The following is a 15,961-nucleotide window of genomic DNA, read 5'->3' as shown; positions in this document are numbered from 1 at the left end:
TGAAAGAGATCTTTTATTGACATTTAGAACTAAATAATCAATCTTTATTTCCTTTTCACTATATTTTCAAGATACAACTAAATTTGGCGATGATGTCAGTTCGAGTCATTATTGGCCAATAAACGCCTAAACGATACAAGCGCGGTTGCTATCGTGACAAGAAAGCTCCTACTTCGTAGAAGCTACATCGGGTCCCCAGCGCCACCATCTCTACCACCTTAACGACCTTACGACTATCGCGGCATCAACCACAATCGAAAGTCAGCAAGATGTTGTACATAACCCCCACTCTGCGTACAGCAGCAATTGGCTGCAGGATGCAACCGGGGCTCCTCACTACCAGCACATACCATACCACAGCTCCCCCGCTCCAAGCACAAGACCGCCCATCCACAGCATCACGACGACGAGTATCTCTCCCAAAGCGACATGTATCATTCAAGACATCCGGCCTGACAACTCCTACAACCCGCTCCAACTCTTCAATCAGCAGCTCCCCTTCCGCCGAAGCATCCGCAGGCACAACTAGCTCACAACCCCAGCAAGACCTTCTTGACTGGAACACTTTCTTCAAGCTCCGCAAGACGCGCCGCTGGTACCAGCTCGGCTCATCCATAGGCACCTCGCTCAATGGCTTTATACTCGGCGCAGAGGTCCTCACACGGACGGATATGGAGAAGGTTGTTTCGCAGATACCTCTCGATCCGTTCATCACCTTAGGCATGATAACATTTGCGTGTGGAGGAATGGGATGGCTGGCTGGCCCAATTTTGGGCACAGCTGTGTTCAACTGGCGAAACCGCAAGTTTAGGACGCAGATGGATCTGAAAGAGAAGGAATTTTATAGGAGGATCAAGGAATACAGAGTTGATCCCAGTGCTAGCTCCATGGCGAACCCAGTACCTGGTAGGTTTCGCATGCTCCCTTCTTTCATATTTTGTTAGTATCTGCGGATGAAAGCACATTGTTCTGACGTAATATATAGACTACTATGGCGAGAAGATTTCGAGTGTGGCGGGCTACCGGCGATGGTTGAAGGACCAGAGGGCCTTCAATAAAAAGCGACAAACGTATGTAAAATAGGGCGAGACCATTGAAGTGTGCAAGGAGGAAAGCTTGTCGGACTGGATATTCACATATCGTTTCTTTTGTTATGGAGGGAATGGAAACTGTTAGCTATACGATGCTAAGCCACTGGCGTTGCAAACTCTCCCATTACTGGGATCATTGAAGAATATCAAACCCTCTTCTCAGATGCATATCCATCCCGTCAGTATTCGGGCCAGGAGCTATCCACTTGTTGTTTCCACGCCCTTAATCCCCCCTTTATATCTCTGATTTCCCGGGTTCCATTTTTGTCCAGTCCACTGTCTTGCAGTTTCTTCGCGACCACTTGACTGTCATTGCCAAGTCTGCAAACAACGTATATGGGCGCATCTGGAGAAAGGGTCATCGACAGCCAGCTAGGGCATTCTCCAGCTTGGACCAGTGCTCGATTCCCTTGAAACGTCGAGAACGGAACGTTAAGAGAGCCGTCAATACTGCAAATATCAAACTGAACCTTGTCCCGCACATCAACCAAAAGGTGTTGCCTTCCCTCCAATCTCATTCCCTCGTATTCCCTTGCCTCGATCCTCATTTCTGGCCCCAAAATACTCACCGGTGCCGCAACACCGCAGAAAAAGGCATAATCCATAGCTTTCAGCGTTTCTAAAGTCATAGCCGCATTTGCTGAACAGGCGAGACATTTTGGGTTCCTGCCTCGCATTTTGAGACTCCGGAATTGAGGATTACCATTTGCGGCGAATAACAGCATGGTATTCGATCGCTGTTCCGCCCTCATTAAGTCTCCTCCCAGCCTCCCTTCGGTAATCACTTTAATAGCTTCCAACGCTTGCATCACACCCATAACCCCCACCACGGGACCGATAATACCGCCATCACCACAGCTTACGACGCTTTCTGCTGGGGGTGGCTTAGGGAATACGCAACGGTAGCAAGGCCCTCCTTTCTCGTCTCCAGAAGGAAGAGGGGGGCAGTTTAGGACGATTAGTTGCCCTTCGGTCTTGAGTGCAGATGCGGAGACGAGCGGCTTTTGGAGAAGCACGCACGTATCGGAGATGAGATAGCGAGATGTAGGATGATCAGTGCAATCAAGGACAAGATCATAACTAGATACAATTTCCGCTGCGTTCTCAGGCGTGAGGTGCGTGGCGTGGGCCGTGTATTTTATTTGGGAATTTAATCTATTTAAGTATTAGCTATTTCATCACGCAAAATAAGACAGAAGTATAAGGTAAACTTACGATTTAAGATATGATATCACGCTATCCACTTTCTTCATCCCAACACTAGATGTATTGTGTAGAATCTGGCGGTGCAAATTAGATGTCTCTACGACATCGCCATCGACAATCCCTATAGTGCCTACGCCAGCGCCGGCAAGATACACTGAAGCAGGGCAACCTAGTCCTCCGGCTCCTACGAGTAGAACAGAGGCAGATTTCAAACGTAATTGGCCTATTCAATTATTAGCCATGAATATAATCAAAATAGAAAGAACTCAATTAAATTTACCTTGAATCCCAATATTAGGGACAATCATCTGCCTCCCATACCTCTGATATTCCTCTGCGGACAACGGCCATTTGCTCTGAGTCACGGGGCCATCTTGCTCAAGGGCGGTCTTTTCTTCGACTTTTGAAAGCTGGTCTTTAAGTCTCTTCAACTCGTCTTCTGTTTCCAGAATTTGGCGTCGAAGAGCTTCTGCGCTATCGTTGGCAGTCTCCATGTCATGTTTTGCGTGGTGGGGGAGGTGGGGTTTGTGAAAATTGTGAAAGCTGCTTCATAAACCCGTCAAGCTTTTTGTGGAGTGTACGAATTAAGCTTATCTCATTGGCTTGAGCTTCGAGATACACCGCGAATTTCCTGCAAAACACAACCACCCGGTACAATTACATTTATAGCATTCAAAGCAAAACCTTTCTCAATCCCAAAATACGGCTCTATTTCATAGCCAAAACTTCGAAATACATCAGTCATGGTAGGGTTCCCGCCATTCCAAACACCTAACTGCACTCTGCAATGCTAATCCTTTCCCCAGGCCCCAACAGTCCCCAAAAAGCGGCCCTCAATCCGCAACAAAACGCAAAAGTCTGGCTCAGGCTTGATATCCCGCCCTACCCCAGCTCACCGTGAAGGCGCAGTCGTCTCGGACAGTTTTATATCCTCGAAAAAAGACAAACGCACAATCAAGCACTCGGCTTTCGTGAACCGGATCGAGAAAGCACATATGAAACCCCTAAAGCGTCGGAGACCGGGCAAGAAGCTGGTCACTACCATGGAAGGGTTGGCAGATTCATTGCCGGAGATTGAGGAAATATCGAAGGCGAGCAAGGAGGGTCAAAAGATTAAAATGGATAGCTTGACGAATGGGCCGGGATTAATGAAGCGGAGGGGCAAGGTGGAGAAGGTCGAGAGGGAGAGATTTGGAAAGAATTTGGCGCAGTTGATGGGCGCGCAGAAGGCTGCTGGTGGTGAGACCGTGGCTGAAGCACAAACCGATAGTCAACAGCCGTCTGCGACGGCATCAAGATTTGCGGCTTTGAGGGCTTGGATAGGACAAACTATGGAGAAGGAGAAGGCATTTGAAGAGAAATCGTAGGGGATGCCTTCATTTGCTTGTCTAGCGCTCATTTCGTGCTCCCCCACCACGCTGAAAGAGTATGACCTCGGGGTTAGAGAAACGGCCCCGAGGAGGCAAAAGCACAACAAGACGGCCCCCGTTGTGCAAAACGTTAGGTCGCTATCATCACAGCTAGATGATGCGGCATGCTGCAAGTATGCACACCCTGCCTGGTGACACTCCTTCACAATATCATCCAGCGTCTATCATTGCTAGGATTTTGCTATTCTCTCATCAGGGCGACATTTCCCGCTCGTCCACTAGGCTACATAGCCTCCGCCTCCTTGCGAACGGCGGAGTTGACTTCTAATGGCCAGCGGGCCAAAATGCCAGCGCTTCTAGCGGCGCTTGATTAATGGCGCCTCTGACGAAAACGCACCAAGACTCGCCGGAAATTTTGGGCATGGAGATACGGAGTTAGTTCGATGGGAACGCTTTGATTTGGGCGAATGCTGGAATGGAGTTGATGAAGCAGAATGGGGTAGGAAATACTTTCCCAGAGGCTATGAAAGTTACTAAACACGGTGAAAGGCCGATATAGCTGAATCAGTGCGTTTCGCAGTATACATAGCTAGCTGTTCCTCTATTAGGAAGCATAAAATAGTCATGCTTGAGGGGTCTCAATAATATTAGATACCATTTGACGATTAATTAAGGCAAGCCCTGTAGGCGGTTGAGTCCTCTAGGAAACCAATTTGCTCTCTGCAGTCGTCTTTTCGAAGCTAATCACATGTTTTCCGCGGGCCTGTTTTGTCACGATACTTCTGACTTAAGCTTTATATATATTGAATTAAGCAAATAGCTGTCACATACGACCATAGACTGAGGAGAAATGGGCATCCCGTCCGCTCTGCCATACACAAGCCTCAGATCGGCAGATTAGTAGTTGGGTGGGTGACCACCAGCGAATACCTGCTGTTGTATGTTTTTATTTTTTTGGTACTTTATAAGGTATGGTTAGATGTGCTTCTTTTGGATATACGTCGTAGTGGAAGCGAGATAGTCGGAACCAAATAGGAAAGGACGGTCTTTATAATTAACTAATACAAGATACGAAAAGGAATAAGCTCTAAGAATACCGCTGTTACACACGTAACGCTCTAAGTTGGAAGAATGGTACATTCTGGCATGGAATTCTATTGAGTAGCTCCACGCACTACTTTCTTTTAGCTGCTTTCTAAGAAATCTTCCAGCGGTACGTCTGCAATCCTTCCTCTAGTCCTTCTAACTCCCGGATCCCCTCCTTGCTCACTCTATCCTAACCCGCTATACACCCTGAGCTCCCCATACGCGATACACCCCGATCTCCCTATACCATATCAAATGCGATCAACCTAGCCGGACGATATAAAAATATTTACAGACGTGAATTCATAGCCCCGTACCCTCCCTGCCTTGTGGTAAGAAGTCCGAAAGGACTAATATCCCGCTCCGGCCGTTCCGGTCACTCAAACAGAGCAGCGCCTTCATCATCACATTAAACGAAGGGTTTGAGGAATAAAACAAAATACTCCAAGCGCCTCATGCTAAAGGTATAGGTCGTGTATCATATGATAACGAATTGCGAATGCGTGGATCTAAGAATCGATTCTGGGCGGACTCCGCGAATCATTACTCTTGCCTTTTCGGAAGGGGCTAGAACTGCGACTTTCTTCGGTCCTATAATTCCGAAAGGAAAAGAAGCACAGTTAGCATTCATTCATACTCTAGCGATAGAAACTAAGAAATTGCGTAAAGGCGACAAGAGAATGGCGGGTATGGAGGGGCACATGACATACGATCTTCTCCTTTCGCCCTCCTTCCTGAACCCCTCGATAATCTTCAACATCTCCTTCCTCCCACCCGCCGCATCTACAAGTTTATTGCCCATACTCATGCTAACCTTCTCTCTCGAATTGGCGCTTAGCAAGCGCGTCAGAAGCAGATGCCGCATCTGTATACACACATACACGCCACAATCACTGCCATTTTCCTGTTGAGGCGAATCTTCTAGGTTCACGAATCGCAGATTCCTTCCTAGCAGTGCGCCAAGCTGCCGCGTTGCATGGTTCGCCTCGTGGAAATTCGATGGGGATAGGGAGTCGTAGTGAAAGGCGACGCCATCGATCACTGATACTAGAAGTAGGGACCAATGTGAGCCGCCTTCTGCGACAGAAGCGTTCCGCGCATCGTTTATAGGTAGGAATATGTGTGTTGTTTTGGAGAAGTCAGGGAGGGCCTCTTTGAGCGTGAGGGGATTCGGCGTTTGCATTAGCATAAACGCCATCGACGGACGTAGGAGCACTATGTTCGAGTTCGGGTATTTTCGTAACTGTTCACGTTCGAGATACCTACAATGGTCAGCATATCATACTGCAGAAGTGGCCGAAAGCGGTGCGATGCGGTGCGTACTCTTCCCAGAATGCTATGGTCTGCTGCGCATTAGCGGGAGAACAGCGTGCCAGAGAAAAATGGGGCGCTTGCATTATCCGTAAGCCAGTCGTTCTTGAGTGTATCTACATCTTCTTTCGTGACTATCCGGTCATTAACACATGCTTCATTTCGTATATGTGATCTCAAGGGAACGAACGCCGTATATCATAGTCTTTGAAATGGTCAGAGCAGTACTTCTAGAGGGTCCCTGATATGGTATACTCACAGCTCAAGTACGCATCATCGGGTGCCAGCTGAATAGTGTCCACGCGGCGAGTTAGCTTTCAAGGTTTACAGTATGGTAATCCATCATTTATTTGAGGAGAATGCCACGGAGGTCTGAGCACGGCGCAGACTGTAACTATGAAGTCTAGGGATGGAACGTACGGAATCGCCAAAGTGCCTGCTAACGCGTCCTTTAAACGGGTGGAAACCTCCTTTGCTGCCCATCTTTATTATCCTATCGCGTCCGAGGCGATCTGGGTTGTCAAGAAGGGAGGCGGGGTCCCTGGAGTGGGAAAGTAAGGCTATTCGACCCTATAGGAGAGGAACAGAGTTCGGACGACGAGTTGAACTCGCAATCAGTTGCTAGTTGCGGCCGAGGGAAGTCCAGAGGACGAGGAGTGTCGTGTGACTCGTAGCTCTCTTGGCCGTGGCCGTCGTTGTCTTGGACGTCCGCTTTGTTGATTTAGGGTGTTTGTAGCTGTATTTTGGTGGTGATCGGGGCAGGGGGACGTGAAGTGTTCTCGACCCCTCTACTCCAGTCGGTTAGACGTCATATTATTCGGTCGCTCGCAGCCAAGGAAACAACACCACGATTGTCCATTTCTCCCGTCGCCCTCGGTAGCGAGACCGGGAATCACAGCACAACACCACCACAACAGACGCAACGTGCTAGGTATGGAGTTATGAGGAGATAGAAAGCTCGTTGCATTTTGCTATCCGTTTACCTCGTACTCATCAACCATACATCTCCTTCACTGGCCAAACAAAAGCAATCAAGTCCCTCTACACAGACCATTAGACTGGACCTACTCCCAGCTTCAAACTTCAAATCAAGCCAGCTATATGTACAAGTACAGTAATAGCAACCTAAACCGCTATATCTATTCTCGGGAACCGTCCAGCAAATATATAGCGATTCCGGCCCTCCATCGAACTAGCTCACTACAGTCATGGTCGAACTCCGGAGATTTCTTCCCGGACGAGATCCTGCTTCCTCTGCCAATCCTTTTCGAATGCGCAAACCGGTTGTTCTTTCAAGTCCTCCTTGATTTTGATGATAGAATCCTTTGCCCCTGCATATGCAATGATCATTGAATCCTTCTTCGCTTTGAGGCTATTTAGCATGTTGGCCTTCACTTGGGCACGCATTTCTATTGCATCGTTACTAATGCGACCTCCGTTCTCCTTGTACTGGCCGACGAGAAGGCCTATCCGATCCTCTTCGCCGGATAATTGAATAATCATCTCCTTCTCCTTGTCAGCAACGGGTAGAATAGCGTTGAGGGGATAACGACTTGCATCTGCAATTTGATGGACGGCATCTGTCACCCTGGTGTAATGAGGTCTCAACGCCACATTCCACATCTCCCTTGGTGTAATATCCTTTAAAGGGGTTTTAGAAAGCTCACTGCCATGAGATTCGAACGTGCTTCCACTAGTCGAGCTAGGAGTGGACTGGACAACCATTGGGCCATATGCGGAATCGACCAGCGTCTTTTCGAGATCATCATGTAAAACTACGGCGTATCCATTATTTATACCGCCCTCTGTACCTAACCTCTCTCTACGCCTAAAGCCCCTTTGAAGCTGGTCTTCAAAGCCACTCGACGTTCGGGTTACCCCGACAAAAGGATCGGGCAGTGCTGTCAGTGGTTGGACAATGTGGTTGGTGGCAAGCTCTTCGTATTGCCCATTTTTGTTCTTTTGGTGAGGAATATATCGAGGCTCGCACTTCTCTGGTGAGGCTGGACGGGCTTTTGCTTGACTTTGAAGTCTCACCCTAGGCCCAAAAATGTCGGAGCCTCTTCCTCCGCGAACCTTGAGAGCTGGATCTTTTCCATGAACCTCAACCACCTCCTCATCATTTAGCTTTTGTTTCGCCTTTGCAATATGGTCAACTCTGCCAGAACTCGGTGGGGCATGAGGGCTGCCGTTTATATCCACCCGAGCAGCTTGCGAACTGGTCCTGGGTTGTCTCGATTGCCTTGTCCGATTCATGGTTGGATCATGTACCTTATTTAGAGGGCTACTAGGGACACCGGGAGCATCATTCTGTTCGTATTCATCCACATCACTACCTTGGGCTGGAGGGCTGCTTTGTCGCTTTCGTTGAAGGCTATTCGTGTCACCAATATCGATTTGTTCAAGCTTCCTTTTCTTCTCCCCCGAATCTTCTGCCGACCTAACCGGTGCAATCGACGGCTTCATGGATGTCCTAAAATTACTTGGGCGACCTTGGTTTAAGGGCCCTTTTTTATCAAAGCTGATCACTGGAACTTTTCTATGCAAACCCTCGTCGATCAACACCTGGCGAGAAGGTTCTTCTCCCTCTCTCCGCTGTTCTTCTTCTGGATGCTGTGGACAGGGCTTCAGCAATCGCCCCTTAATGCCTGATTTCGGTTTTGCCTCCTCGTCAGGCTTTTGAGGTCCAGGAGGCTTCGATTTCGAAATCTCCTTCAATCGCTTCTGCGACTTCTTTTGAAGCTGTGGGCTGTGTCTAAGTGGCTCCATTTCATGTATCCACGGCTCCAGCCTAGCCCGTCTTTTCTTTGGGGACATGACTTCCTCGACTCCAGCTTTGCGCTTTTTAGAATCCAATAAATCGCAGCTTTCTACGTCTGGTGGGGGTTGTTGCCTGACCGGGGTGCCTTTGGCCGGAATTCGGACAGTCTCCTGCTGCTTTAATTCGTAACCCGCCTGGGAATCTTTAGGCAGTGCCGTGTTATCAACCTTGATTTGTGGACGAATCTTGGAGGATTTCAGGGCTACTGGCATTCGGCTCGTGTCTACAACCTCCCCGTGATTTGGGTCAATGGAATCTAAGATGTCGCCCAATTTGGTTGAAAGCTCTACCCCTCCGTTCCTTGTAGATTGCCTCGCCCCCTTGTGGAGCCTCGCCTTCGTCCGCTCCATGGGCGAAGCGACGAGACTTTCCTTGTCGACATTAGGGCTCGCTGCAGCAATTTGGGTTGGGTTCGAAGCTTTACTGATATTATCCTGCATAACTCCCGACACAACTAGTTTCTCGTTTTGCACCTGGGACGGTTGGACACCTTGATCCAACTCTACTATCGCAGCCTTAGCGACTAGTTTCCCCCTTGAAGTTCTCGAAACTGGTCCCCTTTCAAGAGGTGCGCTCCTCCGAGTTGTGTTCAATGAACCAGGTGTTATTTGAGCGATCTTTGGCGCCACTTCGCGCCTCTGATTCTGAGGTTTTCCTTTTGCACCTGTCTCCTTACTAGCTGATTTGCTTGCCGTTGGTGGTTTGGATGCCTTCTTTGAATAAGTCTTTGTTATGGGCTTTGGCGGCCTGGCCGACATGTCCTCATCTCCCTCCGGGGGTAACTCGTACACGGCGCTATCACTAGGCTCGTGCCCAGGCCCCTGCTTGGTATGAAGATTTTGGTCGGCTTTTTCCCCCCTGAAAGTTTCTACAGCCGAGCGGCTGTCGGCAGGCTCCTGGACTTGAACCTGTGTATAGCTGATATTTGGTTGAGTCTCATTACCTCGAGCACCAGTGACTGGACTTGTCGTGCCCCTGGGTGTTGATGTATCGTCTTCCTCTAATCTCCAGAGAGACTCCGGTTCGAAACTGTCTTTGATCTCGATCGATTCGGTTATAGTTGAAGATGGAGCGCTGCACACATTTATCTCGACGTTCATCTTCAAAGCTCCAGCATCAGCTGAATCATTATTCTTCTGCATCTCTTTCGAGCTTTCCATTTCAGTGCTAATCCTAGCACGACTCCGCAACCGGGATACTTGAGGTACCTGGATTGGCGGTTTGGCTTTGGGCCGGATATTCTTTCTCACTTTCGGAATTACTTTCTGAGCCTGTTGCTCCCGCTCCGTCTGTAGCTTCCAGTCAGAAGGGTTGGTTAGTTCATCGGGCATTTCCCGAGTTAACTGGCTCTCGTGTCTTGTGTCCGTTGGCGGAGGGGATGCAGAATAAAGATCTGCCGAACTCCTATGGATCTGCTTGTATATCGTCGATGTTGAAACCCCTTCCACCTCTCCTTGATGCCTATGTGGATTCGAAGTTGCTTCTGTCGGGGACTGTTCACCATGAGTCCTTGGGATGGATATGGGTGGCTTGCCATGCAGGGTTCTATCTCCAGCTGACTCAATTGTTTCGAGTATCTCGGGACGGTCTAAGGATATAGCCTCACAGCAGGACCATAGCTTAGCGCCTTCCAATAACTCCTCGCCGCTTCCCCTGATGATGCTTTTAAGATCGTGATATTCCTCCGAGATCTTCAATTCCGGACATATTCGCGGAAAGGTCTCTTGCATGGCTTTAATCATCTCGAGCCTCGTGGAAATATAGACCCCTTCCAGACTTGCCGGCTGGCCATTGAGATGACATCCAAGTCGGTGATCCTTCTCGAGCTGAAAGAGTATATCGCCATTGCCTTGCTCCTGCGAGCAAGTCTCAAGAATTATTTTCATATGGCTGATGGAACCCAAGGCAACATCAAGAATTTCTCCCTGGCAACTTTCGGTCGGTGTTGTCATAATTGTTATTTCATCACCGACCACTAGCATGTCGACGTTATGGTCGGGAGGCCCAAACAGCTGAGACGGTATTAGGCAGCACTTATGCCCAAAATACAAATCTCCAGTGCTATACCTTATTAGTACACGGTCAGCATTTAGCTAGGATTTTACGTACGCTTCTGGCTTATCCTCTTCCTCTAGGGTTTCGAATACATCATCAATATAATTTTGGAATTTCTGCTCCCAGCCTGAATCCCCGAGGGTCTCCGGGAATCCCTGGTATACTTGTTGGTTGGCAGTAACTGGCCAGAGGTCGCCCAGCTCTGTGCCATACTCATGCATGACTCGTATCAACCTGCCGCAGATTATTCTAAGAATCTCATTTGTCTCCTGTGTAATAAGCTGCCCTATTCTGCGGCTGAATCTGAAATCAGCCAAATTCACATTCATTCTGAAAGAGTAACTTACCGGCTCTCTTCAGGACCTAGTTCCATTCTACTGCAGTTCTCTTCACAGCCATCAAGAAGCTGGATACATAGAATTCCAACCTTGCTAGAGTATTAGCAAGTATAAATCAGCGCGCAGTAATGGCAGTGCCACGTACCCATCTTCTCAATTTGGTATGATTAGATATGTTCACGAAATAGAGTACCAACGAGTCCAAGCATCTTAAACCAATCAGCAACTGTTTCTTTTCTAAACCCTGTTCCCTTGCTTTGTTCCCATTGCTTTGTTGCAACGCAGCCTAGATATCATTAGTAAAATACAAGCGGATTGGGTCTTGTGGTAGCTTGGTGCTTACTGCCAGTAGGTAGAGGCCGCGTTCACTTTTTAGACAGTAGTCTGTTTGCAATATTGTCTCAACTACCAGAGCGAACAGCGGCACCCCAAGACGGCTGCACATATCATTTTGGCCCTGTTCTAGTATCGATATTAAGCCTGTCACAAATTTTGACTCTAATTTGGTTGACGTTTGCCTTTTTGCCTTCAAAGAGTCCTTGAGCGTGTTGACAAACTCCGGGCAACTACCACCTCTGTCAGATGAAAGTTCTTTTAGCAAGGAGTATATTTCTTACTCGATCTCTCCTTCGGTTGTCTGGGCTTTGTGGAGGTGTTCGGACAGCTTTTTGAAGGCAGTTGTGATTGATTGACGAGAATTGGATACGCGTTGCGTGGGCTTTTTGGGCTTGCCTTTTGGCGGCATTGTCACGAATCCACGGCGCAGACGCTTGTGGCTGGAATGCAAGAGCAGAACGTACCCTGCTGCTCAACGTTTGCTAACGCCTGTTATATTTTTGGCGTGATATATTTCTTAGTCTATCACGGGCTAGACTCAAGGTATGTAAGGTATATTGTTGTGGCGCGCGGCAGGACAGAAAGGGTGATGCTGTGGCTGGCTGCCTACCGTTTTACCGTGTATTTTCTGCTCTAGAAGAGGAACCTGATCAGCAAATATTCACAGAGGAAGGACTGCGTCTTTCGCTTTTTGTGATTGAGGCTCGGCAAAGTCGATTTGCTGCTCCCGAACATTATAATTTTGGCCTGGATCTAGGGAAACAGCGCGCTCGACAAGTCATCTTTGCCGCAGTGTGGAAAAGGTGTCACGAAGCGGTGAATTCGTAATGCTTACCGCCGCTGCAGGAAATTGAGATTTCAGATGATCTTATCGCTCTCCCTTGGAACCGGGACTCAATCACCTGAATATTTTGAGAGGCTTCGATGCGTCCGCACTTATTTTCCCCAGAGCTGCGAAATCGAGTTTGACGTGTCGTGGGGAGACGCGACCTCGAATCTATCAAAAGGGGCAGGAGCGTTAAGCGAAGACCCTCCACGTGATCTTCACTCAACATCAACACTCGGGAGGTAATTTATTTAGTAATTTTCTACAAAGCTAATCTGCAGATAGGAATAGATTATTTGAGAAGTCTAAGTGCCCTTCTCCATATATGCAACCTATCGCCTATAGTACCGAGGCCGTTTCTCGCCGGTACACTGCTAGTTGAGCCCCAAGGCCATCATATCATCACTTTATGTTTCTACCACAACTAGGAAGAAGTTACCCATAACCCTCATATTAATAGCCATCAACTAACTTATCGGGTAGATAAATTAAGATGACTATTTAATATAGATATATATATATATAGGGAGGTTTTGTTAGTCCTACCACTTAATCTTCCCTTTCGGAAAATCATGAAAACTGCATGGTACGCTACTCCATCCATAGTTTCCCCTTTGCCATACACATTAGCTACTCACTTCTTCCCAAGTCCTCCCATAACATCAGAATTTCCACTAAACCATACCAGATCCGCCTTCAGCATCGAGATCCTCCACGGATTCCCATCATTATCAGTTCTCACAACCTCGAACTCATATCTCCCCTATAATATAATCAGCGTCGCTCTTGGCCACAATCCAACAGGCCAAATCCCAAATCAAAAGGCTAATTAGGTAGATCAAGAAATCCACAAAGAAACCAGACGTACTCCGTTCCTAATTTCTGAATCTCCCTTCGCAGATGCCCTCTTTAAATTGACAATGCAGTTCGCAATAACCTGTGCAGTTTGAGGGGTCTTGCTGGCCGCTCCTGGCTGAGGGAGATCAATCAATACGCTCCTATTTCTCAGAAAGCACAAGTATCAGCGTCTACCTGATTCTGCTTCTGCTAAATATTTCACACTCTCACAATGAGAGTCAGCACGGATAACAATTACATACGTAGTAATATGCTGCCAGGAATCCAAGCCCTCCATCTGCTCTCGCCACATCTCGACTTGCTTCGCGCCGCTAATCTGATAAGGTTCTCCACCAAATAATGATGTATAATCAATTGTTACTTCCTCTGCAAATGCTTCTTCCGCTAATTGGGAATATTTCTTCATGTCGAGGTAGAGGGTCTGATCAATACGGTTAGTCTCGCGCTCAAATGTTTCAAGTTTTGCTTGGATGGAAGAGGGAAATGGGAAGTGATCCTCATCCGGAAAAAATAGTTAACATCGTAAGGGACGGGGTATGGGAATGGGAGCACACCATTTTAGTGACAATATCATGAATATTTGCTCGGTCCAGCAAATAGAACTGTATATCATAACTGGTAATTGTTCCCACAGCTTTAATAAAGTTAGATGAATGCTTTTTGTGGACGCTAGCTGTGGCTTGAAGAAAAGGAACAGTTCTTTAGAAGATACAGTGAAATTTTCTGAAGTCTAAAGATAGTGGAGGCTTCTCTCTGTTATATATTTCCTGTGCTATACGGCTACAGGCTTCTAGCTTGCTAAAACAAATTATAATAAGCCCATTCAATAATCTGAATCTATCCTCATAAGCAAGATTAAACCCAAAACGCTACGGCGAGCTCCCCCTGACACCTGCAGATTTTTCCACACCTAATACGACTTTTGAAACACCTGATGTCCGTAAGCTCTCATTCGGCCAATAAAATATATCATTGCCCCCACGAAGTGCAGGAACTAGTAACCTCTTTGGGGGTCGGAGGTTTGAGGTGAAGAATGCGAAAACCTAAAGCCGACGTCGCCTCCTATTTTGCTATCTCCGAGAGTAAAATCCGAATGTTGCATAAGACTAAGTACAGAGTAAAACTAAATTATTATTGAATTTAAGCCAAGCAAGTCTCTGGAGGAGATTGAGTATATTATTTGCGGCGCAGGCTATTTGACGTTTGGATTGTTGATATGCAGGATTTCTCTCTTGACTCCGTTAACCCCGATTCGTGCAGGAGAGGCACAGTTACATCGATGATCTTGCATATCGATCATTCCGGTACTGTGCAAAGCTTGGATGAAAAATTGCCGTTCTTTTACTTGCTAATTCTTTGTGCTCCCCGAAAAAGCAGATTTTGGTTCCACCTTCGTGTTCCTACCGCTTACTATTTCACCTTGAAGCAGGAGCTCGCTCACAACTATGATAATATTCAGTTTTTTATACAAACGTCTTGCGAGTTATAACTCCATAAGGCCAGTCAAACTGGCGATGGCCGTGCATCCATACTCTAGGTACCTGTCCGAATCATATCTTCCCCTTGGCTCCTCAAAACTGAATGATTCGGTGGGGATTGTCCCTGGCCCTGTTCTTCGGGGTTCTCCGTCCCGGATCTGGGATATCTCGAAGGACGTTTTCCTCCAAAGTGTCATAATAATACAAAAGGTGACCTCACCAAAACCCATTTCCGCCTGTCGGCCCTGAATATCCAGCTTGAACATCCAATCCACAGAGTCATTATAGCATCTCATCCAGTCGCTGGCCCAAATCTTCTCTGGGTTATACCGCAAAAATGTCCCAGGGTACACCAATTGGTGGCCATACTCCTTGTTGTGGGTCCCCCCGTCGCCAGATACTCTGCTGCGTTTGTGATGGCCAGCTCACGAGAAATATCTCGGTCACAGCAGAACCGGGAGCAGTCAAGTTCGGATATTCGTAAAGAGTCCAAGTTGAAGCGGGAGCGAATACTTTGCCGTCCTCAACTAAAACATAAGCGTTTCTACTAGACGTCTGTGCGAATACTGCTGACATGACTTGAATCTTTTCCATATATTGATTATCCACAGGCTGGCCGTTCTCATTTACAGATTGGAAGTAGACCCAATCTGGTTCGGGAAGTGCCTCATTGTATAGAACCCCCCGTTCGCATCCAATCACATCTCTTTTATAAGCTCGTCCAGCAGCGTAACCGTCAGAGGGAGGTTGAAACCCGTTCCAGAAAATCGACACCTTATTGTTCATGCGGCCTCCAGCAATAATCTTTTGGCGGATGTACGGCACAGACGGCACCGTAAGTCTCTTAGCGAGACCATCCCGTCCGTTAATTAGTTGGGTCGCGGTAGTTATAATTTCATCTCCCACGGAAGAAACTGCTATCGCTAATGCAGAACAAACATCCTGAAAGGCAAAAGCAAGAGCGAGAAGCTGAATAAGGCTACTGAGAAGGTTGCGTGTATAGTAATAATGAGCCGAGTAGGGTTTCATGTCGAATGAGGAGGCAGTTGATTAAAGATGATGTTGAATTATTCTTTTGGAGATCGGATTATGAAAGATTGCAGAATCCAATATATTTGTAGTAAAGTTTTAACGGCAGAGGAAGCAATGTGTAATTTCAAGGCAGGGTTAAAGATACTTCATCTG

General features: G+C 47.4%; 6 protein-coding genes across 6 annotated transcripts; 2 read left to right on the top strand and 4 right to left on the bottom strand.

Annotated features, from left to right (window-relative positions):
• Positions 1–317: 317 nt before the first annotated feature.
• Positions 318–1,083, top strand: BP5553_00021 (Uncharacterized protein; the record flags this gene model as incomplete). Its single annotated transcript, XM_032008644.1, has 2 exons — positions 318–906; positions 986–1,083. The coding sequence occupies 2 exons, from the start codon at positions 318–320 to the stop codon at positions 1,081–1,083; spliced, it is 687 nt and encodes a 228-aa protein (XP_031872698.1).
• Positions 1,084–1,270: 187 nt separating this feature from the next.
• Positions 1,271–2,791, bottom strand: BP5553_00020 (uncharacterized protein; the record flags this gene model as incomplete). The annotated part of the gene is made up of 3 exons (XM_032008643.1): positions 1,271–2,246; positions 2,307–2,520; positions 2,578–2,791. The coding sequence occupies 3 exons, from the start codon at positions 2,789–2,791 to the stop codon at positions 1,271–1,273; spliced, it is 1,404 nt and encodes a 467-aa protein (XP_031872697.1).
• A 501-nt stretch (positions 2,792–3,292) lies between these two features.
• Positions 3,293–3,664, top strand: BP5553_00019 (uncharacterized protein; the record flags this gene model as incomplete). Its single annotated transcript, XM_032008642.1, has 1 exon — positions 3,293–3,664. The coding sequence occupies one exon, from the start codon at positions 3,293–3,295 to the stop codon at positions 3,662–3,664; it is 372 nt and encodes a 123-aa protein (XP_031872696.1).
• Positions 3,665–7,270: 3,606 nt separating this feature from the next.
• BP5553_00018 (uncharacterized protein) lies at positions 7,271–12,023 on the bottom strand (the record flags this gene model as incomplete). Its single annotated transcript, XM_032008641.1, has 6 exons — positions 7,271–10,946; positions 10,995–11,237; positions 11,288–11,367; positions 11,424–11,564; positions 11,622–11,844; positions 11,896–12,023. 6 exons carry the CDS (start codon positions 12,021–12,023, stop codon positions 7,271–7,273), a joined length of 4,491 nt encoding a protein of 1,496 aa, XP_031872695.1.
• A 1,051-nt stretch (positions 12,024–13,074) lies between these two features.
• Positions 13,075–13,704, bottom strand: BP5553_00017 (NTF2-like protein; the record flags this gene model as incomplete). Its single annotated transcript, XM_032008640.1, has 3 exons — positions 13,075–13,203; positions 13,309–13,438; positions 13,541–13,704. 3 exons carry the CDS (start codon positions 13,702–13,704, stop codon positions 13,075–13,077), a joined length of 423 nt encoding a protein of 140 aa, XP_031872694.1.
• A 1,396-nt stretch (positions 13,705–15,100) lies between these two features.
• Positions 15,101–15,805, bottom strand: BP5553_00016 (uncharacterized protein; the record flags this gene model as incomplete). Its single annotated transcript, XM_032008639.1, has 1 exon — positions 15,101–15,805. The coding sequence occupies one exon, from the start codon at positions 15,803–15,805 to the stop codon at positions 15,101–15,103; it is 705 nt and encodes a 234-aa protein (XP_031872693.1).
• Between the last annotated feature and the right edge of the window lie 156 nt (positions 15,806–15,961).

This window comes from Venustampulla echinocandica, assembly GCF_003357145.1.
Source record: "Venustampulla echinocandica strain BP 5553 chromosome Unknown scaffold_0, whole genome shotgun sequence".
Taxonomy (NCBI): Eukaryota; Fungi; Ascomycota; class Leotiomycetes; order Helotiales; family Pleuroascaceae; genus Venustampulla; species Venustampulla echinocandica.
Note: the sequence above shows the minus strand (reverse complement) of the source record. Positions and strands in the feature narration are given on the sequence as shown.